The 26,890-nt window shown below is 50.7% G+C and overlaps 1 protein-coding gene across 1 annotated transcript in view; it reads right to left on the bottom strand.

Annotated features, from left to right (window-relative positions):
- The window catches only part of KCNH2 (potassium voltage-gated channel subfamily H member 2), a 252,154-nt gene that overhangs the window by 118,295 nt on the left and 106,969 nt on the right, over nt 1-26,890 (bottom strand). Inside the window, exons 3-5 of the mRNA XM_066585363.1 lie at nt 12,493-12,654; nt 11,152-11,589; nt 6,865-7,079 (exon numbers count right to left, since the gene is read on the bottom strand). Coding sequence (XP_066441460.1) covers nt 6,865-7,079; nt 11,152-11,589; nt 12,493-12,654 — 815 coding nt within the window. The remainder of the gene's footprint in view (nt 1-6,864; nt 7,080-11,151; nt 11,590-12,492; nt 12,655-26,890) is intronic.

Genomic DNA, 26,890 nt, shown 5'->3' with positions numbered 1-26,890 from the left:
TGACAGAATGAATAGTGTGTGGCACATAGGTTCCCCATTGCTATGCCCACGTGTGCAGCTCCAGATGGAGGTGGCACAGGATTGGATTTCTCATTGCTTCTGTACAGCATTGTGGACTATCGCCCCACCCCTTTTAAAGAGGGTCGCTGCCTTGCCGTGCCAACCCTCTGCAGTGTGTGCCTGCGGTTCCTCTGGCAGACACACTTATAAATAGACATGAGTGTGGCGTGGCATGAGGGCAGCTGAAGGCTGCGCAGGGACAATTTGGTGTGCGCTGTGGACACTGGGTCGTGCAGGGGGGGGGGGGGGGTTGGGCAGCATATAACCCAGGAGAAGTGGCAGCGGAGTGTCATGCAGGCAGTGATTGTGCTTTGTTGGAGGTAGTGTGGTGCTTAGCTAAGGTATGCATTGCTAATGAGGGCTTTTCAGAAGTAAAAGTTGTTGGGGGGGGCCACTCTTGCCGCTATTGTGGCTTAATAGTGGGACCTGTGAACTTGAGATGCAGCCCAACATGTAGCCCCTCGCCTGCCCTATCCGTTGCTGTGTCGTTCCCATCACTTTCTTGAATTGCCCAGATTTTCACAAACGAAAACCTTAGCGAGCATCGGCGATATACAAAAATGCTCGGGTCGCCCATTGACTTCAATGGGGTTCGTTATTCGAAACGAACCCTCGAGCATCGCGAAAAGTTCGTCTCAAGTAACGAGCACCCGAGCATTTTGGTGCTCGCTCATCTCTAATATTCCATGCTATTCCCATATAATATGACCATACAGTCCCAATTCTTTCCATACAATGCCCATATAAAAGACCAACACTATGCCTCCAATATATTCCATGCTGCGCCCTTATAATACTACCATACAGGCCCAATATATTCCATACAATGCCCATATAATATCACCAGACCATGCTTCTGATATGTTCTGTGCTATGCCCATATAATACTACCATACAGATCTAATATATTTCATACAATGCCCATATAATAGCACTACGCCATGCCTCCAATATATTCGATGCTATGTCCATATGATACCACCATACAGACCCAATATATTCTATACAATGCCCATATAATACCAACACACCATACCTTCAATATATTCCATACTAGGCCCATATAATACCACCACAGCATGCCTCTGATATGTTCCATGCTATGCCCATATAATACCACCATACAGGCCTAATATGTTCTATACAATGCCCATAAAATACTGCTACATTATGCCTTCAATAACTTCCATGCAATGCCCATATAATACCACCACACCATGCCTCCAATATGTTCTATCCTATGCCCATATAATACCACCATACAGGCCCAATATATTCCATAAAATGCCCATATAATACCTCCACACCATGCCTCCAATATATTTCATACTATGCCTATATAATACCACTAGACCATGCTTCCAATATGTTCCATACTATGCCCATATAATACCACCATACCATGCCTCCAATATATTCCACACTATGCTCATATAATACCACTATACCATGCTTCCAATATATTCCACACTATGCCCATATAATACCACTATACCATGCCTCCAATATAGTCCACACTATGCCCATCTAACAGCAGCATACAGAGCCCACAATTTATTTCATAGAATGCCATATAATACCACTATACTGTGCTGTAAGAAGGGAGCCGAGGTTCGAGTTTGTGCTGTAATGAGTTCTGTTATGGTTCTTATAGTTATGTAATGTGGATGGTATAAGGGCGACCTCTACTGGCCGTCATACATTACTGCAGTTCATGTAATTTTCTATGGATTGTTGTGTATGATTTCCCATTGGCTGCAGAGGTCATGTGGGACATCTAGAGGGCTTGTGTTAAAGGAGAGCTGCAAGCTGGAGAGCAATTCCAGGAGTACTGAGCCTTAAGAGACTGCGCTACCGGGAGAGAGAGAGCTGCTAAAGCAGTGAGAAGTTGGCTTGGGGAGCTGTGTGAGACGCGTCCTGTAGAATCTGTGCCTGTTCAAAAGGCATGCAAGGAAGGAGACAGACGATGTTTGACAAGCGCAGCTCCATAACACAGAGACTACAGCTAGAGACTGCTGCAAAGGATTCACATCATCCTGCAACTCTGAGAATTGGGGTAGCACCAGCAGACACCCAAATACACATCACCTACATTACGGTACTGAACATGCTGGAGGTATGTAAGTGAGGTAGGCCCTCAGGAATAGGCCGACATGTGCAGACGGGTAGTGAGCTAAAACATGTCCTGACAGTTAACATATGTAAGTTCGAGTCAACTGCAGAGGAACACATCCATCTACCTGTTGTAGACAAGTTGTTGGACAACACTTACGTTACTTTCGGACAGTGTGCAGGCGACCGCCATTGCTGGGCTGAAACGCTCGCTGGTACTACCACGTCTTCTACAGGTGAAGTGTGTTTCTGATCATTGTGATTTACAACAGATTGTTACCAGGCCCCACTCACATTGGAGTTAAGCATACTCTTAGTTAGAGTCAGGTTGTCTGACATTTCCAAATAACCGCATATTACTTATCTATTATCAGAAGCTTCTACGGCAACTTCATCTCCAAGTTTATTTCCTACTCCTACCCTAAAAGTACCTCCAATATATTCCAAACAATGTCCACATAATAACGCCAGACCAAGCCGCCAATATATTCCGTAGGATGCCCATATAACACCAACATACAGGGTCCTCAATATAATCCATACACTGCCCATTTAATACCATCATACAAGGGCTCCAATATACTCCATAGAGTGCTCATATAATACCACCATATAGTGCCCACATAAAACTGGCACATAGTGCCTACAATATATTTCATACAATGCCCATATATTACCACCAAACAGTGCCCGCATTGCTACACAATAAGCACATAAGAATACCACGGGCAGCATCAGGTTTTCATTTGATTTCAAGACGACCTATGGCATTTAGAGCGGCGTGACCTTGGCAAGACCTACCCAGGGGACGGCTAGGAGGTGACCCACCGAGGGGACAGCTGGGAGGAGACCTACCCAGGGGGGACTGCTGGGAGCGACACATCCAGGGGACGGCTGGGAGGCAACCCACCGAGGGGACAGCTGGGAGGAGACCTACCCAGGGGGGACTGCTGGGAGCGACCCACCCAGGGGACGGCTGGGAGGCAACCCACCGAGGGGACGGCTGGGAGCAACCCACCGAGGGGATGGCTGGGAGGCGGCCCACCGAGGGGATGGCTGGGAGACCTACCCAGGGGGGACTGCTGGGAGTGATCCACCCAGGAGACAGCTGGGAGGCAACCCACCAAGGGGATGGCTGGGAGCGACCTACCCAGGGGACGGCTGGGAGGCGACCCACCGAGAGGGCGGCTGGGAGGAGACCTACCCAGGGGACTGCTGGGAGCGACCCACCCAGGGGATGGTTGTGAGGATCCCTACCCAGGGGGGAATGCTGGGAGCGACCCACCCATGGGACGGCTGGGAGGCAACCCACCGAGGGGGCGCCTGGGAGGAGAACTACCCAGGGGACTGCTAGGAAGAGACCCACCCAGGGGACTGCTGGGAAGAGACCCACCCAGCGGACGGCTGTGGGGTGACTGTCCTTTTGCATCTGTGTTGTTAAGAGCTTTGTGCTGCTGTTTAGCTCACAGAAGGTTGCCGGCACTGATACACTGTAACAAACATAGCTCTGTGGACAGGACAAGTTTCTAGGCCCACAATATAAATAAGAACATTTCCGTTTACTGACAGTAAGCAGAGATCTTGAGCATGTTGATGAATTGAAGCCCACAAGTATAATGGAATGATGAATACGGCTGCGTTGCGCTGAGCCCTCCGCCACGCTGTGTATTCACTTCATTGATTTAATGGCGACTTCCCATTAGTTATAAATCCTTGGGATCAGCGGCGCGGCGCTCGGCGCTCCATCTCACAGATCAGCCTCCACTCCCTCAATATTCATCTTTATTGGGAGAGCCTTGAAAAGAACATTGGACTCATCTCAGAAGAGAGCGCCGGAATCTGCGGCGAATCAAATCACTATAAAGTAAGACAAATACCTGCAGGCTGGGTGCGGGGGAGTGCGGGGGGGCGAGGGGCTCACAAGGCAAAATCCAATATTTTACTGAGAAATGTGATTTACTGGCTGAGGTTGGCTTTTTGTGTCTTAGTTCTGCAAAAGCAAATCTCACCTCCAGCAGTTTCTTAGACGGCGAGATGTTCCTGAACATGTCGAAGACCATGACGTACAGGCTTTCGCTGCTATGGGGCCCGTGGAGATGGGGCCCCAAAACAAGACGATTGGTGCTACATCTCATAAGGATGGTACATGGACTCTTCAGGGCAGATGCAACACCAACGAAAAAGGACTGTTCCAAAGATTACAAGTCTCTTTCATCTACAGCTCATCAGGCCCACTCCTCTTACAGGTGGTCGGGACTCCACTCCTCCCACAGGTGGTCGGGGCCCCACTCCCCCCACAGGCATTCGGGACCATACTCCCCCACAGGTGGTCAGGGCCCCACTCCTCCCACAGGCAGTCCAGGCCCCTCTCCTCCCAGGGGTGGTCGGGGTCCCACTCCTCCCACGGGTGGTTGGGGTCCCACTCCTCCCAGGGGTGGTCGGGGTCCCACTCCTCCCACAGGTGGTTGGGGTACCACTCCTTCCACAGATGGTTGGGCCCCCACTCCTCCCACAGGTGGTCGGGACCATACTCCTCCCACAGGTGGTCGGGGCCCACTCCTCCCACAGGTGGTCGGGGCCCCACTCCTCCCACAGGTGGTCGGGGCCCCACTCCTCCTACAGGTGGTCGGGACCCCACTCCTCCCACAGGCGGTCCGGGCCCCTCTCCTCCCAGGGGTGGTCGGGGTCCCACTCCTCCCACAGGTGGTTGGGGTCCCACTCCTCCCAGGGGTGGTCGGGGTCCCACTCCTCCCACAGGTGGTCGGGGTCCCACTCCTCCCACAGGTGGTTGGGGTCCCACTCCTCCCACAGATGGTTGGGCCCCCACTCCTCCCACAGGTGGTCGGGACCATACTCCTCCCACAGGTGGTCGGGGCCCACTCCTCCCACAGGTGGTCAGGGCCCCACTCCTCCCACAGGTGGTCGGGGCCCCACTCCTCCCACAGGTGGTCCGGGCCCCTCTCCTCCCAGGGGTGGTCGGGGACCCACTCCTCCCACAGGTGGTTGGGGTTCCACTCCTCCCACAGATGGTTGGGCCCCCACTCCTCCCACAGGTGGTCGGGACCATACTCCTCCCACAGGTGGTCGGGGCCCACTCCTCCCACAGGTGGTCGGGGCCCCACTCCTCCCACAGGTGGTCGGGGCCCCACTCCTCCCACAGGTGGTCGGGACCCCACTCCTTCCACAGGTGGTCAGGGCCCCACTCCTCCCACAGGTGGTCGGGACCCCACTCCTCCCACAGGTGGTCGGGACAATACACCCCCACAGGTGGTCAGGGCCCCACTTCTCCCACAGGTGGTCGGGACCCCACGCCTCCCACAGGTGGTCGGGGCCCCACTCCTCCCCTAGGTGGTCGGGGCCCCACTCCTCCCCCAGGTGGTCGGGGCCCCACTCCTCCCACAGGTGGTCGGGGCCCACTTCTTCCACAAGTGGTCGGGACAATACTCCCCCACAGGTGGTCGGGACCCCACGCCTCCCACAGGTGGTCGGGGCCCCACTCCTCCCCTAGGTGGTCGGGGCCCCACTCCTCCCCTAGGTGGTCGGGGCCCCACTCCTCCCCTAGGTGGTCGGGGCCCCACTCCTCCCCCCCAGGTGGTCGGGGCCCCACTCCTCCCACAGGTGGTCGGGACCCCACTCCTCCCACAGGTGGTCGTGACAATACTCCCCCACAGGTGGTCAGGGCCCCACTTCTCCCACAGGTGGTCGGGACCCCACGCCTCCCACAGGTGGTCGGGGCCCCACTCCTCCCCTAGGTGGTCGGGGCCCCACTCCTCCCCCCCAGCTGGTCGGGGCCCCACTCCTCCCCCAGGTGGTCGGGGCCCCACTCCTCCCACAGGTGGTCGGGGCCCACTTCTCCCACAGGTGGTCGGGGCCCACTTCTCCAACAGGTGATCGGGACCCCACGCCTCCCACAGGTGGTCGGGGCCCCACTCCTCCCCTAGGTGGTCGGGGCCCCACTCCTCCCCCCCAGCTGGTCGGGGCCCCACTCCTCCCCCAGGTGGTCGGGGCCCCACTCCTCCCCCAGGTGGTCAGGGCCCCACTCCTCCCCCAGGTGGTCGGGGCCCCACTCCTCCCCCAGGTGGTCGGGGCCCCACTCCTCCCCCAGGTGGCCGGGGCCCCACTCCTCCCCCAGGCGGTCGGGGCCCCACTCCTCCCACAGGTGGTTGGGCCCCACTTCTCCCACAGGTGGTTGGGCCCCACTCCTCCCACAGGTGGTCGGGGCCGCACTCCTCCCCCAGGTGGTCGGGGCCCCACTCCTCCCACAGGTGGTTGGGCCCCACTACTCCCCCAGGTGGTCGGGACGCCACTCCTCCCACAGGCGATTGGGACCCTATTTCTCCTACTTGGCTCTTTTCTCCTTCACTGATTGGGCACCATGTCTCGTTCAGGTGATCAGGCCCCTTGTCTCCTACAGAAGATTGGGGCCTTTGTTCTATAGTTATACAGTAACAGGTTTATATGGATGCGACATAACAATCGAAGATAATACGTCCAGCTCTCTCCCAGGACCGTGTCATCACTATTCAGCACTAACTGCGACAGACATTAGACTATATAAAGTGCTGACTAACCGGGAAACCACAATAACCCGATACAGAGCCATCAAACATCTGTACTCAACATCGTGCAACCAAGTCTTACACCAGTCGGGAAGAAGAACCTCCTATATAAGAGGACATGTCAGCGACTTACCTGCGTGACCTTCTCTGTCACATTGTAGGTTCGGTCCTTCAGCTTAGAGGGAGCAATGATCTCCTTTTCACTTGAAGGCGACGTGAGAAATGCATCTCCCTTAAAGTCCACGAAGTTGAGGGTGATTTGCGGAATCTTACTGATCGTCCTGTACCTCATGAGGTCCGAGTCTGATGTGGAGTTCAAGAGGTTCACCCGCACACTGTTCACGGCACCTGTGGAGGGGAGGACTGGTTAGACCCAACAGAACAGAGAGCCACGGCATGGACCAGGGCAATCGTCCAAGATGAAGTTGGTTGTAGTTATGGGTGGCAGAGGGGGGCTGTACTGTACCCCGCTGGGGGGTAGTGACTTAGTATAGGCTGCGCACAGACCATGCAACACTAGTAAATACAGTTTGTGAGAGCCAAACCGACTCTTGGTTCAAAAATGATTATGTGGACTGGAAAACAAGTGCTCTGCCCTTCTGTAACAAGGAACCGAAGAAGAAATCATGGACCCGTCTGGAATGAGACCAGAGGAGACGTTCCCGATAATGGGTGGATGAGAATCTGTGAACTAATGCTGTGCCCACCTAAGGTGCAACGGGTACCTGAAAACTGAACATTTAGAGAGACTACATACCCTGGGAATCCAATCTGTACACAAGTAAAGGCCCGTTCAGACCTGGTTATGGCTTTCGTTTAGGGGTCCCATTTGACATCCTAAAAATACCACTCCTGGATGGGACCCATCGTGGCCACTGATACAAAATGCTGAAACGGAGATCAATAAATCTTCATTTCGGCAGGTTTCGGTTCATTTTCGGCATTGCGTGCTGGAAAGAATGATGCTATTTCGACTTTAGCAGTTTTTAATAAAGGGGTTGTACCAAAATTGACTTTTATCACCTAGCAATAGGATAGACGATAAAAGCCTAATTGGTGGGGTGAGCTCACCACTGAGAGCATCACTGATCCCAAGAACAGTGCTCCCATGTTCCCCTATCCTCCTCTGAGGACCATATTGAATGGAGCAGCGCCGCACCTTTTAATTTCACAGGGACCGATGGAAGTAGCCGAGTACAAGTGCTTGACTATCTCTGGAAGTCCCACTGAAAATGAATGGAGTAGTGCTGCGCATGCACGACCCCTGCTCCATTTAATCTTCTCCTCATTGTGTGGGGGTAGCAGTGCGCCTGCAGTGAGAAGGAGAGGGAAGCATGGAACCACCATTCTCAGGATCGGTGGGGGTCTCAGACCCCACCGATCAGACTTTTATCACCTATTCCATAGGTGATAAAAGCCAACTGTGGTACGACCCCTTTAAAGGGAACCGGTCATCAACTAGAAGCATCATAAAATAAGTTATGGTGTTAATAGTTTTGGAGACATAGAGTCACCTGCTACCATGTCCCCTGGCAATGCCAGTGCATGCACACCAGCTTGAGTCCCTTCAGAAGGCTGCGCATGCGCGCTTCCATAGAGAGGAATGAGAATGCATGCACAGCCTTCTGAAACGAGTCAAACTGCTGTGAACGTGTGGACTTTGCCAGAGGGACACTGCAAGAATGGGGGACCGGGTGAGTATGAAAAGACCTTCCTGGACTCCACGTGCTGATCATGCGGGCAGCATGAATCTAATGACACAATCCCTTTAATGGCCAATATAGGTCCCGCCCAGGAGTGCCCTTATTGGGATCTTAAATGGAAACCCTGATGGAACCCTGGAAGGAGGCCATAATGAGGTCTGAACAGACCCTTATTGTGCCGCAGAAGTCTTTATGTGATCTGGACTTAGGTGGTGGCATCTTAGAAGCAAGGTTGTGAGTGCCCTACATGACAGCTGCAGGGGACATCAGGATGCCAAGCAGCACCAAGTATGTACGCCCCATGCCACCCAGCCACAGCTGCTGAATTACTGCAGATCTCTATAACTGTGACCGTAAATTTGGGGGGTGTTCTTATCTCATCTCCGTGCCGGCGGAGGCTTAATTACAACAAGCCAGAAACATCAGGCAGCCAATTAATTATGGGGTAACGGGATTAGTCTGCCGGCTCGCTCAGAGTTTCTGATCGGCGTAATCTGTCCTCATAACTGACTTAATCTCCGGGCATTTAGGACTCACAGATCATTAACCCATTAATTGTCTGGTTGTATGCCAGACTGAACGAGGAGGATTTATAATTCTCGGTTATTAGACGTTAGAGGCCAGGATGCAGAGGGCGCCGGAGGACGGGAACTGACAACATGGCAGAGACCACCGCTTCCAGTAATGGAATGATGGAAATCTTTTTGACATCACTTTTTCCCTTCTGGGTCCAGGAGGAGGAGGAGGAGAAGAAAAGTTTTCTTTTAACGACTACTTGTCACAGGCACCGTGGCTGCAGCGTTAGGGCGTGTTCACACATTGCTCACCACTTCGGTGCAGATTACAACCTCGCAGCTGAGATCTGCACCAACAGCCGCAGCACATCAACGATGTGTGAACAAACAGTAATGGAGGTTCTGTGATGTCACCGTTATGCTGGCACTCGGGCAGTCACTGTTTGGGGGGCAATGTGTCTCTCAATGGAAGGCTATATTCCCACGGGCAAGTGCAGTTTTGGTCAGTATGTGTGTTTTATATAAGTTTTTGCTAAGTTTTTGCATTTCTTAAATGCATGAGTGTCATCTAAGTGCAAAGTTTTTTAACGCGCATTACAGAAAAAAAGGTGGTCCAATTGATGTCATGTAAAAATCTCATTAAAGTCAACAGGGGCATTAAAGAAAAAAGGAGTATGTACTTTCCAACCGAGTGCATTCGGTTTTTCCTACACAGCTACTGACTCGAATGGGCAATATTGGTCTGAGAACTGCACCAGAATGGGACATGCTGCGATATGTTTACACGGACCGTCGGTCCGTGAAAAGAAGAATCGTACATGGGAATATAGACATTGACTTTAATAGGTCCAAGTTGTGTCAGTTTCAATCTCAGACCGAACTTGGACGTTGAAGGCACTGTGTATGTCATTATGATGGGGGCAATATGTCTGGTTTGCATATGGCGGCATTATGGCAGTTATCGCTTGGGGAGATTGTGGCTTTCATTGTTATGGGAGCACTTTGGCTGTCACTATTATGGGGCCACTCTTCCGGCCACCATTACTAGGGCATGGTCGCTTTCACTGATATAGGAGCACGGGCTACCACTGTTATGATGGGTACTGTGACTGTCACTGTCATGGGGTCATCACATTAAGGCCTCTTTCACACGGGCGACAGCGATATCGCCACGAGAAAATCGCAGCGATAGCGCAGTTGTGTTCTGTGCGATATAGTTGCATTTTCTCGTGGCTGCATATTGTGACTTTGTAGCGGTCTTTTGCTGGGATTTTCAGGGGGGCTTGAAATATAAGCCTTACCCTGAAAATAAGGCCTACCAGCATAAACCCCTCCCCAAAAAACATCACCTAACAGGCGCTGTTGGCTCCGCCACGCATCTCTTCTGCAGCTCTGGGAGACTTGCTTGTAGTCTTCAGACGGCGCTTCCTGGTTTGAAGGTTCAAAATCCCCGCCTCCAGGAAGCACTGGCTCTGATTGGTTCTCGAGCGCCATGGCTCAGCCAATCACTGCAGCACTTGATGAACCAATCACAGTTATTCCATGCAATGGCTGTGATTGGCTCATCGAACGCTGCAGTGATTGGCTGAGTTGCAGCGTTTGAGAACCAATCAGAGCCATTGCTTCATGGAGGTGGGATTTGTGAACCCCCTGACCAGGAAGCGGTAGGATAGATCATCAATATCAAGTTGTCGGGGGTCTGCCACTAGGTACCCCTGCTGATCACATGATTGAAGAGATTTCTGCAGCCTCTTCTCAGACCCGTGAGATCAAGTTCATCGGTCACATGGCCTGAGAGCAGCTCAGTCTCATTCAACTAAATGGGACTGAACTGCAATACCAGGCACATCCACTATGACATGTACAGTGCTATGCCTGATATGCAATTGAGTCAGGGCGGTACTCACCTGAGGACTGCAGCCACTTTAATCCGCTGGTCAGCAGTGGTCCTGAGTAGCAGACCCCCACTGATCTGATATGATTGACCTATCCTAAGGATTCAGATTTGTGGTAGCCATATTTGTGCATTCTGCCTGCATGGTGGCACAATTAGAAGGGGCAAGGAAAGTCATAAAGGAGACATTTTTTCAGTAGTGTCAGGGCAAGAGCAGCAACTGGGCATTCTCCATCTAATAAACGTGCAGAATTCCCCCCCCCCCCACAAGCTGGACCGGATGTAGATCATGCACCTGGAGATCTTACCTGTGCTAGAATTACGCTTTCGAAACTTCTTGTCCAAGTCGACCTTCATGGCTTCTATGTCGTCCACAGAAGAGGCCCTGCGGATGCTGTAGAAGCTTTCCCGGGAGCGGCTGCGGGTCATGCTACAGTTAGAGAAGGACATATCCAGGTTGAGGTGGTCCTTGTCTGCCCGGGGAGAAGCCTGCACTGCAAGATCTTTGCTGCCATCTTCTTCCCTCTTGGGCTCCGTGCTGCTAATCAATGCCTGCTGGTCCTCTGGCCGAGAGCCCACGCAATTATCCACGGGGGCAACGGTCACATCTTCTAGAGCCATAGAGTCAGTGCTGTGCTTGGAGAAGTCGACCACCACGACATCAGGGTCCTCCTGGGGAAGGGACTGCTTACTGCCAGTCAGCGTCAGTAATGCAGGAAACTTCAGCCTGAAGGACTTTCCTCTACCTGCAAGAAAGTGAGGGCGAGGTAATGTGTAGGACCCAAGGTGCCAGTGATAGGAAAGATGTAAGGAGGGGGGGTTATATATAGGACATAAGTAACAAGGGGCAAGTTACATACATGATGCAAGGGGGAGGTTGTACAGGGGATACAGAGGATGTGCCGACTGGAGGCAGGTAATATACAGGACGCAAGGAGCAGGTAATATATAGGACGCAAGGAGTAGGTAATATATAGGACGCTTGAGGCAGTTAATATATAGGACGCATGGGGCAGGTAATATATAGGACGCAAGGGGCAGGTAATATATAGGACGCAAGGGGCAGGATATATATAGGACGCATAGGGCAGGTAATATATAGGACGCAAGGGGCAGGTAATATATAGGACGCATGGGGCAGGTAATATATAGGATGCATGGGGCAGGTAATATATAGGATGCATGGGGCAGGTAATGTATAGGACACAAGGAGCAGGTAATATATAGGACGCAAGGAGCAGGTAATATATAGGACGCAAGGAGCAGGTAATATATAGGACGCAAGGGGCAGGTTATATGGTTCAGAGCAAGAGGCAGGTAATGTGCAGGACACAAGGGAGGGGTTAAAGGTGGATGCAGGACAGGTGATCTGTAGGATGGAGGGCAGGGTGTATACAGGACACAAGGAGGTTGTATACAGGACACAGGGGAGAGGTTAGAAGGTGAATGTAGGATAGAGGGCAGGGTATATACAGGACACAAGGGGAAGCCATCTACAGAATAAGGGACAGGCAAGTTCTAAGCAAGACACAAGGAGAAGGTTATATAGAGGACACCTGGGGTGGGTGCTATGCGATATGCAGTAAGGAGTGAGCAGTGCAGAATGCAGTGATGCAGGGTGCAGGAAGCACTGAGCATTAGGTACCTACCTGGGGGGAACCAATGTGACTGGACCCGGTGATTGGAGTTCTTGTTTGGGGAGGTCAGATGATCCTTCTCCATCACCACCTCAAAGTTCAGGATAAACATGATGACGGCCCCATCCTCGTTCTTCACGGGGACCACGTCCACCAGGCACAAGAAGCAGCTTCCTGCAGACAAGGGGGCATCGTTACATCAAGGTGGGAACACAATCCATCTTGGTACAGTATTATGGCTCAGTCACGCAGGCATGAGAAGATTTCAGTCCGCGAATACGCAGTGTATTAAGCCCTGCGTATTTCGGCCCTTCTGCGGGTTTTTTGCGTGTGCGTATATATGTAGTGTATTTAGAGAGACAAAAAATATGCAAAAGAACCCATTGTTGATGCGCACATACACAGGTTTCTTGTATATTCACTGTGTATTTGTGATAGCCCAGTCACTTCTATGGCATATTTCGGTGCGTAATAAGTACCCATATAGGACACGCTGCATTTTTTTTTTTACGTACACAAAAATCTCATAAGAAATACACAGATGTGAATGAACCCATTAAAATCAATGACTTCTATTCTCTGCGTATTAAGTGCGCAATTAATATGCAGCGTAAACACGCCCATGTGAAGGAGCCCTTAAACACACAGTTCGGAGCAGCCCAGCGAATGTCACACTTCTGCCTAACAGGGTTTTATGACTTTAACAAATACATCTTTGTTGCTGAACAATGAACAGTTGTGTAACTTTCTAACAGAATTCCTAAACCAGTTCCTCACAGATTTCAAAATCTCTGCTTGCAGCCAGTGGATAAAAATGTGTCCTGGCCATATGATAACTGTAGCGCTAACAAGCCGCACACCCATGTGATCAGTACCTGACCAGGACAGATTGTAGCCCATTGGCAGCAATCTGAGAGGACCGTGATGAGTTGATCTATTAGTATATCAGAAAGTAGTAGAACTTCACATTATACAACGGCTGCGATTTACATGACGGAACTGGTCGAAACTGCGCTTGGAAAGTCTTCAGAGCCTTTCACTTTTTTTTACATTTTCTTATGTTGTGGCCTTGTACAAATTTTAAAAATGTGAAGTTTTCCCCCATCATTCTGCACTCAGTACCCCATAACGACAAAGTGATTACAGAATGTTAGAAATCTTTGTAAAGTTTCTAAAAATGATAAAAACTTACATTTTGCATTGCCATAAGTATTCACACCCCGCACTCAGTACTGAGTTGGAGCACCTTTGCAGTGATTCCAGCCTGCTGTCTTCTTGGGTATGATGCCACAAGGTTGGTACATCTGGATTTAGGGATTTTCTGCCATTCTTCTCTGAAGCTCTGTCTGGTTTGATGGGGGCCGCCGGTGGACAGCTATTTTCAGGTCTCTCCTGAGATGTTCGATTGGGTACAAAGTCAGGGTCCTGGCTGAGCCACCTAAGGACTTTCACAGAGTTGTCCCTCAGCCCCTCCTGTGTTGTTCTGGCTGTGTGCTTAGGGTCATTGTCTTGTTGGAAGGTGACCCTTCTGGCCGGTCTGAGGTCCCTTGTGTTCTGGATCAGGTTCTCATTAAGAATATCTCTGTACTTGGCTCCATTCAGTTTTCCATCAACCCTGACCAGTGCCAACACCCTGCGTCACTGTAGGGATGGCATTGGGCAGGGGATGAGCAGTAACTGGTTTCCTCCAGATAAAATGCTTAGGACTGAGGCCAAAAAGTTAAATCTTGGTTTCATCAGACCAGAAAATCTTGTTTCTACAGTCTGAGGTCCTTTGTCTGTTTTTTTGGCAAACTCCAGGAGGACTTTCATGTGTCTCTTAGGAGAGGCTTCCTTTCTGGCCGCTCTGCCATCAAGCCCAGATTGGTGGGGGCTGCAGCGACGGTTGGCCTTCTAGAGGTCTTCCCCATCGGCACACAGAATCTTTGGAGCTTGGCCATAGTGACCATTGGGTTCTTGGTCACCCGATTACTTAGTTTGGTGGGTCGGCCACCTCTAGAAAGAGTCCTGTTTGTTCCAAACTTCTTTCACTTAAGAGTGGCTTTACAGGCACGATAAAGTCACGTGATTTTCGTGCGATGGCGAGAGTGAGTAAAAACGCAGAATTAGGAAACCAATGATTTTCAATGCTTTCCTTCACATTTTCGATGTTTTCACTCATGCGATGTTGCGGAAAAAAGAATTGCAGCATGTCGTTGTCAGAACCGGCAACTCTCGGGGCCGCCGTGCCCGCACCACCGGTCCGGCCACCCGGGGTACAGGAGCACGGCGCAGAGGTACCCCGGTTCTTGTGATCTCCCCGGGCCGCTGTAAGACTGGTCGCCGCCGGGTTGCTAGGGAGGCAGCTGGTGCTTCTAGTCGCTTGACTACCAGGCTGGCTTCCCTGGTAACTGTCTGTGCAGTGAGACTGGGGGCGTGCCCCCAGCACCGCCCTGATTAGCCCTGCTGCTGTCAGGCTCCCCGCCCCAATCAGCTTCTGGGGCGGGAGCGCTGACAGCATTTAAATAGGTGTGTTTTCCTCTCAGGCCTTGCCAGTGTTAGTTTGGTTCTCCAGCTGCACCCGCGTTTATCCTGACTGCTCTTGTGACCTCGGCTTTTCTGACACCTGCTTTTGGACTTGACTACGTTTTTGCCTGACCCCTCCGTACTGCGTACCCTCTTGTTGCCTACCCGGATTGTCTGACCATTCTACCGTTGCTTGTCTCAGTGTCTGTTTGTCTCCCGTGTCCCGCTTCCCTAGTGAGGGTAGGGACCGTCGCCCAGTTGTCGCCCTGGGGGTTAGCCCAGGGGGGCAAGTAGGCAGGGACAGGGGTTGCGGGATATCTCAGGGACCCCCATATCCCGGACACTGTCCTGACAGTAACACTGGCCGAACTAAGGTCAGACCCTTGCATCCGCCCGGCAACTTTGAGCCCCTCGATGGAGGCCGTGGCGGCTGTAGCGAACCAGGTCCAGGTCCTTACGACCCTTGCCCAGGACCTAACAGCCCGCTTGCAGCCACGGGAACAAGTGGCAGCTGCAGGTCCCATGCAGCCCTCGTCCGCTCCAGGAACGATGTCAGAACCTCGAGCCACGCTTCCGGATTGCTTCTCCGGAGAGAGAGATCAGTTTTTTGCATTTAGAGAGAGCTGCAAGCTCTACTTTGATCTCCGCCCCCACTCCTCTGGTACTGAATACCAGAAAGTGGGAATCGTAATTACCCGCCTGAGGGGAGAGCCCCAAAATTGGGCTTTCTCGCTACCAGCTGGCTCTCCAGCCCGACTATCCCTTGACGCCTTTTTTTTCGCCCTGGGTCAAATTTATGACGAACCCGACCGGGCGGGCTACGCAGTCTCCAAACTTCTGGCCCTGCGCCAGGGTTGTAAGATGGCGGAGGACTACTGTTCCCAATTCCGTCAACATTGTACGGAATCCCGGTGGAACGATGCCGCCCTAAAAGACTTATTTTTGACCGGCCTGTCTGAGGGTCTCAAGGACCTACTTGTGGCCCACCCAGAGCCTAAAACCCTGGAGCAAGCCATGTCGCTGGCTATTCGAGCCGACCGACGTTTGAGGGCCAGACACGCCGCTCGGACCACCCCACTCCCCACGTCTACTTCTTCGACTGACCCGACCTTTTACCCTCCCACCACCGAGGCCATGGAGCTGGGAGCCGTGAACCCCGAGCAACGACGGGAACACCGCCTGAAGAAGAACCTCTGCTTCTACTGTGGGGAGCCGGGTCACCGCATTGCTACCTGCGCTAAGAAGCCACGGCAGGAAGAGCTCCCGCTCCTAGGCAGTTATCGGGGGGACTGTCTAGGAGCCAAGGTACTCCCTGTGTTGTCCAAAATGTTAGTGCCTTGCACCCTAGAATTTCATGCTTTCCACCGTACTGGGCAAGCCTTTGTTGATTCGGGGGCTGCGGCTAATTTCGTTAACTTTAATTTCGTTGCTCAACTGTCCGGGGTTTTGTTACGTTTAGAAACTCCGATTCTGGTTTCAGGAGTGGACTCCACTCCTTTGCAAGCAGGGGTGGTTAATCTGGTGACCCCTGAAGTAAGGTTTACTATAGGAGCCTTACACGTGGAAACCTGCACCTTTCTAGTGATGAGAGATTTGTCTGTGGACGTCGTCCTAGGCCTCCCCTGGCTCCGGGAGCACAACCCGGTAGTAAATTGGGACACGTTGGAACTGGTAAAGTGGGGTCCCCGCTGTGCCAACCACCTTTGTGCGGTGAAGGTGGGAATCTCCACCTGCGAGGGGAGCCCCCTACCAGAATACCTCTCCGAGTTTTCTGACGTGTTCTCCAAACAATTATCTGAAGCTCTGCCCCCTCATAGGGAATGGGACTGTAAAATAGACTTGATTCCTGGGGCCAAACTTCCTAAGGGCCGCATTTATAACGTTACGGTTCCAGAGAGAGAATCCATGAGGGACTACATCCAGGACAGCCTGGCCAAGGGGCACATCCGGCCCTCAGAATCCCCGGTGGGTGCCGGGTTTTTCTTCGTTGAGAAGAAGGATGGGGGTCTCCGGCCCTGTATTGACTATAGAGAGCTAAATAAAATCACAGTCCGAAACCAGTATGCTCTTCCACTCATTCCTGACCTCCTCAACCAGGTCGCTGGTGCCCGATGGTTTTCTAAACTTGATCTCAGGGGAGCATACAACCTCATCCGCATTCGGGAGGGGGATGAGTGGAAAACCGCCTTCAATACGCCCCTCGGGCATTTTGAATACCTAGTTATGCCTTTTGGATTGTGTAACGCCCCCGCCATTTTTCAGGGGTACATGAACTCAGTGTTTCAGGATATCATGGGGGTGTTCGTGGTTGTATATCTAGACGACATTTTGATTTTTTCCTCCGACTTGCCGAGTCACCATACTCACGTTCAGACTGTGCTAGCTCGACTCAGACATAACAAGCTGTTTGCTAAACTCGAGAAATGTGTTTTCGGGGTACAAAAGATATCATTCTTGGGGTATATCATCACGCCATGCGACTTCCAGATGGATCCTGAAAAGGTGAAGGCCATCACGGAGTGGGCCCAGCCAGGGTCGTTGAAAGCCCTTCAACGCTTCCTCGGCTTCGCCAACTACTATCGCAAATTCATTAAAGACTTCTCCGTGGTGGCTAAACCTCTAACGGACCTCACCAGAAAGGGGGCAGATGTGAGGACCTGGTCTTCTGAGGCTCTGAGGGCCTTCAATACCCTAAAGGCGGCGTTCTCGTCTGCACCTGTCCTAGTACAACCGGATCTGTCCAGTCCTTTTGTGGTGGAGGTAGATGCCTCTGAGTTTGGTGTGGGAGCGGTACTGTCCCAAGGTCCCTCCACTCTCACCAACCTTAGACCGTGTGCCTATTTTTCTAGGAAGTTTTCGTCCACCGAACGGAACTATGATATAGGCAACCGGGAATTGCTGGCGATTAAGTGGGCTTTCGAAGAGTGGAGGCATTTTTTGGAAGGAGCCCATCACCAGATTACGGTACTCACTGACCATAAAAACCTCACTTATCTAGATTCCGCTAAGAGGTTAAATGCTCGGCAAGCCCGCTGGGCCTTGTTTTTCTCTCGGTTCAATTTTGTTGTTACCTATAGACCCGGTTCTAAGAATGTCAAGGCTGATGCCCTGTCTAGGAGTTTTGGTTCTCCGGAACCTTCCGAGCCGGAGCCTGAGAGCATTCTCTCCCCTGGGGTGGTCCTCGCTGCTGTCTCCTCCGACCTTTCACCTCTCATTCACGCCGCTCAACAATCTGCTCCTGAAGCCCTTCCGGAAGGCAAATTATTTGTCCCGTTGTCACTGAGATTGAAAGTGTTAGAGGAGACACATGCTTCAGTCCTAGCTGGACACCCCGGTATCAGGGGTACTCTGGAGTTAGCGGCCAGACTCTATTGGTGGCCGCACATGGCCAAGGATGTACGGGTATTTGTGTCCGCGTGCCCGGTTTGCGCAAGGGGGAAGAACCTCAGGAGACGTCCTGAGGGGCCTCTTCTGCCCTTGCCCATTCCGTCCAGGCCATGGTCCCATTTGTCCATGGATTTTATTACTGATCTGCCATCCTCGCTGGGGAATACGGTCATTTGGGTAATAGTTGACCGTTTCTCCAAAATGTCTCATTTTGTTCCACTTGGCAAGTTGCCTAACGCCAAACTTTTGTCTGAGATGTTCATCAAGGAGATTGTTCGGTTACATGGGATCCCCGAGGATATTGTGTCTGATAGAGGGGTTCAGTTCGTCGCACGCTTCTGGCGAGCCTTCTGTAAAAATCTAAACGTTAATTTGTCCTTTTCCTCCGCTTTCCATCCCGAGAGTAACGGACAAACGGAACGGATGAACCAAGAACTTATCCAGTATCTGCGACTGTTTGTCTCTGATAACCAGCATCAGTGGGCCAACTACTTACCTCTCGCCGAATTTGCTATTAACAACCATGGTAACTCGTCGACCCAACTGTCACCTTTTTTTTGTAACTATGGGTTCCATCCCCGGTTCTCGCTTTCTACTCCTTTGGTCTCGAACAATCCGGCCGCCGACATATCCGCCGAAGAACTGTGCACAGTTTGGGCCCAGGTTCGTAAGAACCTTCAGGGTTCCCAAGAGAAACTGCGTAAATACGCAAATAAAAGACGTACTATCTCTGCACCTTTTGTGGTCGGGGAGCAGGTTTTATTATCATCTAAGAATCTGAGACTTAAGGTTCCCTCCCTGAAACTTGCTCCTCGGTTCATTGGCCCATTTACGGTTTCTCAGGTTATCAACCCGGTGTCATATAAGTTGGCACTTCCTGACCCCTGGAAGGTCCACAAGGTTTTTCACAAGAACTTGCTTAAGAAGTATGTGACTCCAGTTCTCCCCACCCAGAACCCGCCTCCTCCCTCTCTGGTACAGGGGGAACTGGAGTATGAAGTAGAAAGGCTGGTGGATGCCCGACGGGTTAGAGGTGTACTGCAGTACCTGGTCCACTGGAGAGGATTTGGCCCTGAGGATAGGACGTGGGTCCCTGCCAGGGACGTTCATGCGCCACGCCTAGTCCAGGCATTCCACAGGGCTTTCCCGCTTAAGCCCGCACCTGGCCATGGGGGTCCGGTGTCCCCCCGTAGAAGGGGGGGTACTGTCAGAACCGGCAACTCTCGGGGCCGCCGTGCCCGCACCACCGGTCCGGCCACCCGGGGTACAGGAGCACGGCGCAGAGGTACCCCGGTTCTTGTGATCTCCCCGGGCCGCTGTAAGACTGGTCGCCGCCGGGTTGCTAGGGAGGCAGCTGGTGCTTCTAGTCGCTTGACTACCAGGCTGGCTTCCCTGGTAACTGTCTGTGCAGTGAGACTGGGGGCGTGCCCCCAGCACCGCCCTGATTAGCCCTGCTGCTGTCAGGCTCCCCGCCCCAATCAGCTTCTGGGGCGGGAGCGCTGACAGCATTTAAATAGGTGTGTTTTCCTCTCAGGCCTTGCCAGTGTTAGTTTGGTTCTCCAGCTGCACCCGCGTTTATCCTGACTGCTCTTGTGACCTCGGCTTTTCTGACACCTGCTTTTGGACTTGACTACGTTTTTGCCTGACCCCTCCGTACTGCGTACCCTCTTGTTGCCTACCCGGATTGTCTGACCATTCTACCGTTGCTTGTCTCAGTGTCTGTTTGTCTCCCGTGTCCCGCTTCCCTAGTGAGGGTAGGGACCGTCGCCCAGTTGTCGCCCTGGGGGTTAGCCCAGGGGGGCAAGTAGGCAGGGACAGGGGTTGCGGGATATCTCAGGGACCCCCATATCCCGGACACTGTCCTGACAGTCGTATCTTTCTGCGATGTGCGATTTTTAAATCTCCCATGTTTCCCTATAGAGCCTCCTTTTTATCACAAACTTGCGATTTTCATGCAATGCAATGCGTTTTTAATGTTAGAAAGTCCTATTAACGTCCGCTGCAAAATCGCAAGCGGCAGCGGTGTTTTGGCTAGAAAAAGCAGCGCTGATGTTTAAAAATCGTGGCAAAGAAGTGAGATTTTCTCGCCGCGATATCACAATTGCTGTGTGAAAGTACCCTAAGAATTACGGAGGCCGTTGTGCTCTTGGGAACTTTCAGTACTGCAGAAATTCTTTGCAGCCTTCTGCAATCCTGTGTCTGGGCTCTACAGGCAGTTCTTTCCTCCTAATGGCTTGGTTTTGGCTCTGATATGCATTGTGAGCTGTGACATCTTATATAGACAGAGGGGTGCCTTTTAAAATTATGTCCAATCAACTGAATTTACCATGACTCCAATCAGAATGTAGAAACATCTCAAGGGAAATGGGAGGCCCCAGAACTAAATTCCAAGGGGGTCTGAATACTTCGGTCAATGCTTTGAAAACCTTACACATTTTTTTACATTCTGCCTTCACTTTATCATCATGGGGTATTGAGAATGATGGGAAAAAGCTTGCATTCTTTTAGATTTGCACAAGGCCACAACATAACAAAATGTAAAGAAGTGAAAGGGTGTGAAGACTTTCCAGATACATTGTATGGCTTCAGGTAGAGGGCTGACGGCTGCAAGGTCCACTGTCAGACGTCTATTGGAAGGCCTGCGGGGACGGAGCATGGTAAAGGGATTAAAGGGAATCTGTCATCACGTCCACACACATTAAACTGCAGACAGTGACAGAATACTTAAGCATCGCTCTCTGCAAAACGTCTTTTGTTCTGCTGCTGCAGAAATCATAACTGGAGAAATACAGCTTCAAACTTTTCCATGCAAATGAATGCAGAATAGTCCGGTGGGCGGGCTGGGCTGTCTCAGCTGGGCGGGGCTTTCCTGATAGACATGCCCCCTCCATGCTGGTGTAGAGATGTCTTCCATGTCACACCAGCAGAGAGAGGCGAGTTTATTAGCAAAGCTCCAGTAGCGGATAGTCCAGACCGGTCTGCATCCATTTGCATGCAACGTGGGAAAAGTTTAAAGGGGTTGTGCCAAGTTCTAAAGTTATGCCCTATTCATAGGATAGGGGATAACTTTATAATAGGCAGGGGTCTGACTGCTGGAACCCCCACTGATCCCGAGAACAGGAAACCAGTTTGTACCTGAGTGAATGCAGTGCAGGTCACATGGATACGCAGTCCCTCTATTCATTTCAATAACAGTGCCGGAGATGATCAAGTTCAAGCCCTACGCCAATCCCCTGCACTGTCACTGAAGTGAATGGAGCGCCTACGTGACTTTCACTTCATTCACTCAGGGACTGAACAGACCCCCATTCTTGGGATCATAGGGCTCCCAGCGGAGTTATTCCTTATGTTCTGTCTGGGCCCACATTATCATTTCAGTTATGAGTCCATGGAGGGATCTTATTTTGGGACAGTATAACCCAAATAGTAACAAAGGGTTTTGTAAGAGTCAAATGGACACCTCTCCCTACATTTATTAAACTCTCCCAGATGACCTTGACAACAGTAGGCAGTTTAGCTCCACCTTGCTGTTAGATATGTGACTTAAGAGATGAGCCCCCACAATGCACTGCTCTGTGGAAACTCGAAATAAGCAGAATTTCTGACTTTATTTTTAGGCACAGACGGCAAAGGACACAGTGTGCCAACACGTCAGGGGGCGGGGCTTATCACAATGTTGATTATTTTTACCTCCGTTGTTATAAAAAGGACAGGGCCACCTCAAAAATACACAGGAAGGAACGCTGTGTGTTTTTTTACCTAGCTGGAGCACTGAAGTACCACAGTGGCCCCAGTAGTCATGGTGACCCCCACAGTGGCCCCAGTAGTCATGATGACCCCAACAGTGGCCCCAGTAACAATAGCGACCCCCACAGTAGCCCCAGTAGCAATAATAACCCCCACAGCGGCCCCAGTAGTAATAGTGACCTCACAGTGGCCCCAGTAGTAATAGCGACCCCCACAGTGGCCTCAGTAGTAATAGCAACCCCCACAGTGGCCCCAGTAGTAATAGTGACTACCAGACAGTGGCCCCAGTAGTAATAGTGACTCCCACATAGTGGGCCCAGTAGTAATAGTGAACCCCATAGTGGCCCCAGTAGTGATAATGACCCCGTCAGTGTCCCCAGTAGTAATAATGACCCCCACAGTGGCCCCAGTAGCAATAGTGAACCCTACAGTGGCCCCAGTAGTAATAGTGACTACCAGACAGTGGCCCCAGTAGTAATAGTGACTCCCACATAGTGGGCCCAGTAGTAATAGTGAACCCCATAGTGGCCCCAGTAGTGATAATGACCCCGTCAGTGTCCCCAGTAGTAATAATGACCCCCACAGTGGCCCCAGTAGCAATAGTGAACCCCACAGTGGCCCCAGTAGTAAAAATGACTCCCCAAGGTGGCCCCAGTAGTAACAGTGAGCCACACAGTGGCCCCAGTAGTAAAAGTGACCCCCATAGTGGTCTCAGTAGTAATGCTGTCCTATATTTCTCAGTGATCAGCCAATTCACATTGGAGATGTTACTGCCCATGGTAATTGCTATATAAAGATACCAGACGTACACAGCATGTCCATAAAAAAGCAGTAACACACAAGGGTTCATATATCACGCACTGTATACCCAATGAAACAATAGGCCCAATGTTGTACAGAAGATCCCTTAGATAAGTGACTCCTGCAGCCATCACAAAGAGGGTCACCACGTAGGATGGCATCACCTGTGTGACTATGAAATGTCAAGACTTCTGATAGATTACAGGAGAGAAGAGACGGACAGGTGAGTTGCTGCTTAAGGTTCCCACATAATAGATAATTTCCAATGCAAATTGAAAGCACAATTTTCTCAAAGTGCAGACAGGAGGTGGAGGAGAGCGAGTAGTAAGTGAAGACGCAAACTCACCATTCACCTGAGACTCTTCTCCACTAACGCAATTACACAAATTAGCTTTCTCCTTCCATCTCCGGTGTCTGGGCTGTGTAGTCTACTCATCAGTGGTACAGAACGACTTCTTAGCCTCTTAAAGTCACAGTCCTTTTTTTTCCCTCTTCCTTTTCAATTTTTTTATTATTTTTCAGTTTACATAGCTACATGAGGACTTGTTTTTTGCGGGGCGGGTTGTATTTTTCAATAGTAACATATAATTTACTGGAAAACTGTAAAAAATTATTTAGTGGAGTGAAATGGAAAAAAAAAACAAAAAACACAATTCCGCCAACTTTGGGGGAGTCTTGTTTCTACGGACACATTGAGGCAAAAACAACATGAAAACTTTATTATGTGGGACAGTAGAATTTTGACGATACCAAATTTATATACTTTTCTTTTTGCTGCACTACTTTAAAAAAAATATATATTTTCTGCCACTATCTTCTGTCCACCATAACATTTTTTACAAAACGTCCCGTAGTTTCTATTGGTACCATTCTGGAGTTCAATTAAGGGCTCAGTCACACGGGCGTTTATTGCCGCGATTTGCGCATGCGCATGCGTCCGGCGATTTTTTAAAACCATTGCTTTGCAATGGTATCGGACACATGAGCGCTTTTTATGCGCTCGTCCGATAAATTAGAGAACAGAAATCGCAGATCGCACCTATCTGCGATCTGCGATTCCTGTTCTCTTCTCTATATGCGCTCAATGGGGCCGGCGGCAGCAGCGCTGACCCCATTGAGAACATATAGAAGACAAATCATTCTTCTCTGCCACAGCTGTAACAGCTGTGGCAGAGAAGAACGATGTTTGCCCATTGAATTCAATGGAGCGGCAATACAGCCGCTCCATTGAACTCAATGGGCTGCCGGCGTGCGCGGGGTTAATTGTCGGGAAGGGGTTAAATATATAACCCCTTCCCTGCAATGCATCCTGAAAAGTGAAAAAATAAAAAAAAAGGATGTACTCACCTGCTCCCGGCAGCCTGAGATCCCCGCGGCCGTCCTGCAGTGGGTGTGAAGGGGGTGTGACTCAGGCTTGCCCCTGATTGGCTCAGCCTGAGCCAATCAGAGGCTGATCTCAGTCACACCCATTCATGAATTCATGAATGGGTGTGACTGAGACTTGCCTCTGATTGGCTCAGCGCTGAGCCAATCAGGGGCAAGCCTGAGTCACACCCCCTTCACACCCACTGCAGGACGGCCTTGGGGATCTCCAGCTGCCAGAAGCAGGTAAGTACATACATTTTTTTTATTTTTTCACTTTTCAGGATGCATTGCAGGGAAGGGGTTAAATATTTAACCCCTTCCCGACAATTCATCCCACACTCGCCCGCAGCGCTTGCATTCAATGGAGCCGGCTGTATTGCCGGCTCCATTGAATGCAATGCGCTGGACAGCTCCGTCCCGTTTCTAATGAAACGCGGCTAGGAGCAGATTTTCGGGCGATTTTTCGTCCGATTTTTCGGCGCCGGTCACGTGATTTGCGCATGCGCATCCGTCATGCGATGCGCAAATCGCGTGAAAAAACGCCCGTGTGACTAAGGCCTAACTTTTTAATCACTTTTTATTACATTTCTACATGGACACGGCGTGACCAAAAATACACAATTTTGGCGTTTTTTTTTTTTCATCCGATGAAGTTCACTGTGCGGAAATATAGTGTGTTGCTTTGATAGATTGGACTTTTATGAATGCAGTGATACCAAATACTTTTTTTTAAAATTAATAATTATTTATTATTAACTTTTACTTCTTTTTATGTTCTTTCAATAATTAAAAAACTTTTTTTAAAGCTTGTTTTTACAATTTTTTCCTAGAGTCAAAACGTATTATTTTTTTCGGTCAATGAAGGCATATTGCATCATTTTGGGGTACATATAATGTACTCTATAACTTTTATTAAGTTTTTGATTCAGGGGTTTGGGAAAATAAGACGTACCATCATTGTCTTTTTCATTTTCACCGGCCAATATAGCGCCGGGCGGTTTTACGCCGGCCAGCAAAGATAGTCCTGGAACTACCTTTGTGTCCAGAATACCTAGGTCGCTGCGTAGGCTCCTATAGGAGTCAATGACAGCAGCCGGAGAGGGGAGGTGGGAGGGAGTTTAGCAGCGTGACTTCTAAACTCCCTCCCCCTTCTCTCCGGCTGTTTGCAATGGGAGGCGGTGGGACGAGGTAGAGCTAAGCTACAACCTCCCCCCCGCATTGCTGGCTGTCAACAAGGGGCGGGTAGGGGGCTGGTGCTTAGCTTTTCAACCTCGGAAGCTTGAACAGAAAGCATATGTATCCGAGGCTGAGGAGATTTTTGAGGGGGATTTTGGGAAGTACTTCTCATCCAACCCCTACAAAAACTGTATGATGTCAGTGAGTTGTAAATTGGTCACGGGTCTGTTAGACAGTACAAGGTTCCTGAACAGGTCCAGACCAGGGATCCTGGAGGTTGCCAGATCCTTCTACTCACATCTCTTAGGTAGGAGGGAACTTAATCGGGTCAATCTCAGCTTTCCTAGTGGAAACCATTCCTGAACCAGTTTTGATAAAAAACACTTACAGAAGAGGAAATTTAGGACCACAAAGTCGCTTAGTCGGGATGGCTTAACATTTTAGTTTTACAAAGCCTTCAAAGAAGTTTTGGTTTCCCTCTTGACCAACGTTTTTAATGAATGTCTATCTTTGGGTGTTCTGCCGGAGTCAATAAGAAGGTCAGCCCTAATTATTCTGTCACAAAGTAAAGATCCGTTCGGTATTGAGAATTGGTGTCCCATAGCGCTCCTCAATGTGGACGAAAGATTCTGGCAAAAGTGCTTTTAAGTAGGTTGGTAAAATTTGCACCCCATCCCCTTTCTGGGGTTTAGCACTGCTCTGTTTCCAGTCAAAGCACATTTAGCGTTGTGCTGAGTATCTGTGAGGCTGTGGAGCGGGGCAGGAAGGGTCTCTGGAAGGGGTTTTTACTTTCCTTGGATCAGGCTAAAGCTTTTGATCTAGTAAATCACAAGTTTCTTTGGTCTGTCCTTTCAAAATATAGTCTGCCGATGGGGTTTGTAAATTGGTTAAAAACACTGCATTCAGGGGCTGAGAGTTTCCTGCTTGTGAACGGTTGGGTTGGCAGTCCTTTTGTAGTCAGGTCTCGTGTCGGCCAGGGATGCCCTCTGAGCCCTTGCTTTACGTGTTCACTGTTGATCCCTTCCTCAGAGGAGTAGACAGGGGACCATTGGAGGGGGCGAGGACGGACCTGGGGGTGCTGGGCTCGGCCTTGAAGACAGTGGCGTATGCTGCAAATGTTACTATCTTTGTCTCCACCGGAGGGGAGGTAGATGATGTCAGAAGCTGATTGCTACCCGGCGGTCACCTAGTCAAAGATCGATCCGGAAAATTGTGAGAGTCTCTCGCTGGGAGGGGGGGGGGGGGGTGTTACTTCCATGCCGTGCACTAAAGCGCCTCACTTCAGCACGGGCGTAAGATGGTGTCCTATTTAAAACTGCAAACACCACTTATAGTATTTGCACTGACAAACTACACCTCTCTAGGCAAGGATGAAAGGACCCCTGTCCCTTACTAATCAGAGAAAGTAGGAAATCCCTGTCTACAAGTG

Source organism: Eleutherodactylus coqui, chromosome 12 (genome assembly GCF_035609145.1).
Source record: "Eleutherodactylus coqui strain aEleCoq1 chromosome 12, aEleCoq1.hap1, whole genome shotgun sequence".
NCBI lineage: Eukaryota > Metazoa > Chordata > Amphibia > Anura > Eleutherodactylidae > Eleutherodactylus > Eleutherodactylus coqui.
This window is presented reverse-complemented; position numbering and strand designations above follow the sequence as displayed.